This window comes from Cupressus sempervirens, chromosome 4, assembly GCF_028749045.1.
Source record: "Cupressus sempervirens isolate cs-2001-9-10 chromosome 4, ASM2874904v1, whole genome shotgun sequence".
In the NCBI taxonomy this organism is placed as follows: Eukaryota; Viridiplantae; Streptophyta; class Pinopsida; order Cupressales; family Cupressaceae; genus Cupressus; species Cupressus sempervirens.
In genome coordinates, this window is record NC_143121.1 from 800,195,753 (window position 1) to 800,197,821 (window position 2,069).

At 38.1% G+C, this 2,069-nt stretch overlaps 1 protein-coding gene across 1 annotated transcript; it reads right to left on the reverse strand.

Moving 5' to 3' along the window:
* Positions 1 to 520: 520 nt before the first annotated feature.
* LOC149563813 (calmodulin-like protein 2) lies at positions 521 to 1,726 on the reverse strand. Its single transcript, XM_089824079.1, has one exon. It carries the CDS (start codon positions 1,466 to 1,468, stop codon positions 740 to 742), a length of 729 nt encoding a protein of 242 aa, XP_089680205.1. The 5' UTR covers positions 1,469 to 1,726; the 3' UTR covers positions 521 to 739.
* Positions 1,727 to 2,069: the final 343 nt, after the last annotated feature.

The window sequence follows — 2,069 nt, forward strand, 5'->3', positions numbered from 1 at the left end:
ATATTATAAATTCAAAATTGAATTATTTATAATTATGATATTGCTATCAAGATGCAAGTCAAACTCATTGCCCCATCTCTTATGAGAATAAATGATATACTTTACATCTATTACATCTACATGATGCTCGTACAGATGAAGATGAAGGATCGGGTCTTCCCATCATGAAGTTTCTTTCAAGATTAAGTTCACTTAGCTTACTATCCATTTCTATAATACACACACACACAATTGAATCATTCATAATATCAAAATATTTAATTAAGTTGAATACTCTCTAACCTCTTAATCAAATTAAATGATATATAAAAGACCTATTATAAATCAAGTTTGGTAAATATATAACATATTTTATAAAAGAGAAGACAAATTTGTACTAAAATAAATTTGTTGAATAATCTCTCAACTCTTTATAAAATTGAGTGACATATAAAAAATTCTATTATCAATCAAAATTTTGTTTGATATAAATATATAACTATTTTATTAAAAATGAGACCAAAATTATACTAGAATAATATGTTAAATAATCTCTTATCTATTCATAAAATTGAATGACATATTAAAGATCCACAATGTCAAAAGATCAAAATTGTACTGAAATAGATTTTATAAGCACCCCTCGTACCTTTAGGCCCAAAACTCCACAATCTATTTCCCCTCAATCTCCAAGCCGAAAAGAAGGAAGAATTCTGATAAATTGCAAGCGGAATTGTACAAGGATTCCAAGTGAAATGCATCAGTGCACGGCAGTGGTCATCATCATATGCTTGAATTCATGGAAGCTGAGAACACCATCTCCATCCATATCAATCTGAGAGATGATGAAGGAGCAGTGATCCAAAGTGAGAGCATCATCTCCAACACCCAGCCGCCACATCATTCGGTGGAGCCCCGCAGGAGTAATCCCGCCGCCTTCTCTGCCCTCAAACATTCTGAAAGCAGCCGCCAACTCTTTTTCCTCTCCCTCCCTCCCTCTTCCCTCCGTATTCAGCCGTATAAATTCATCAACATCAATACATCCATCGCCGTCAGAATCCAACTCTCTGATCGTCTCTCGCAATTCACTCTCACCCACTTCCTCCCCCACTGATTTCAGAGCATTTTGCAGCTCCTGCCATGAAATCTTCCCGTCTCCGTCGGCGTCGAAGTGTCTGAAAACGGCGTGCAGCTCTGTGTCCATGGCGCCGCCGCCAGATTGAAGTTCTAAAAGCGGAGATTTTGGCTGCGCGGAATTGGGAGAAGATTGGGAAAATCCGAAAACATGTTTGCACGGAGACACAAATTTCAGAGCGTTTTTTGATACGGATTTCACAAGGCGCTTCAGAGCTCTTGTGGGAGAATTGGGTGAATGCAGAGGACTCGAATCCCCCCATCTATCATGAGAAGATTCTCTGGTTTCCATGAATCCAAATATGTAATTTGGCTCTGAATTGAGGAGAGGGGATGAAAAGATTGCGTCTTTCATGGCGGTTATATAAAAGACTTGGAATTGTTCGTGCGGTGACTCTGTTTCCTTCGTGGAAATGAGGGATGAAATTTAGCTTTGAAATTTCCATAGAGATGTTGGGAAATGAGAAATCTCTGACCAGGCAAAAAGATTTCAACTTTGAAATTGCCGCGGAGATGATGGTGAATGAGAAATCTTGGCGCAGTTTCTGCCACTGCCGACTGAAATTTCGAAGCTTTTTCAGATTGATCGTATTTCTTGGCGTTTTCTTCAAGCAATTCCCGGTAATGTCAATGCTGTCGCTTTGTCGCAGCGCTCTCTTCAACGAGAAAAATGAATCATCCATTTTCATACTCATAAATTCCCTCTCAATTATGCGTGGCTCCTTGTTTTTCAATTGGATTCTTTCTTTGTACGATTCTCTCTAAGGAAGATTTCACACTAAGGCTTTGACCAAGATTTACATGTCCTGGCCCCATCTTACACTTTCCTCCCACCGCTTTCTCAATTGAGATTATTGTTGCAAGTATTAGATTAGAGAAAGTAATCGATGGATAAATGTTTGATTATTGTTATGGGTTTGAAATTTGAATGGTCACTTATGGAGGCTTAAGTTTTG

Bases quoted from the DNA above. Each gene is read 5' to 3' on its own strand.
- LOC149563813 (XM_089824079.1), bottom strand. From the start codon at position 1,468: ATGAAAGACGCAATCTTTTCATCCCCTCTCCTCAATTCAGAGCCAAAT.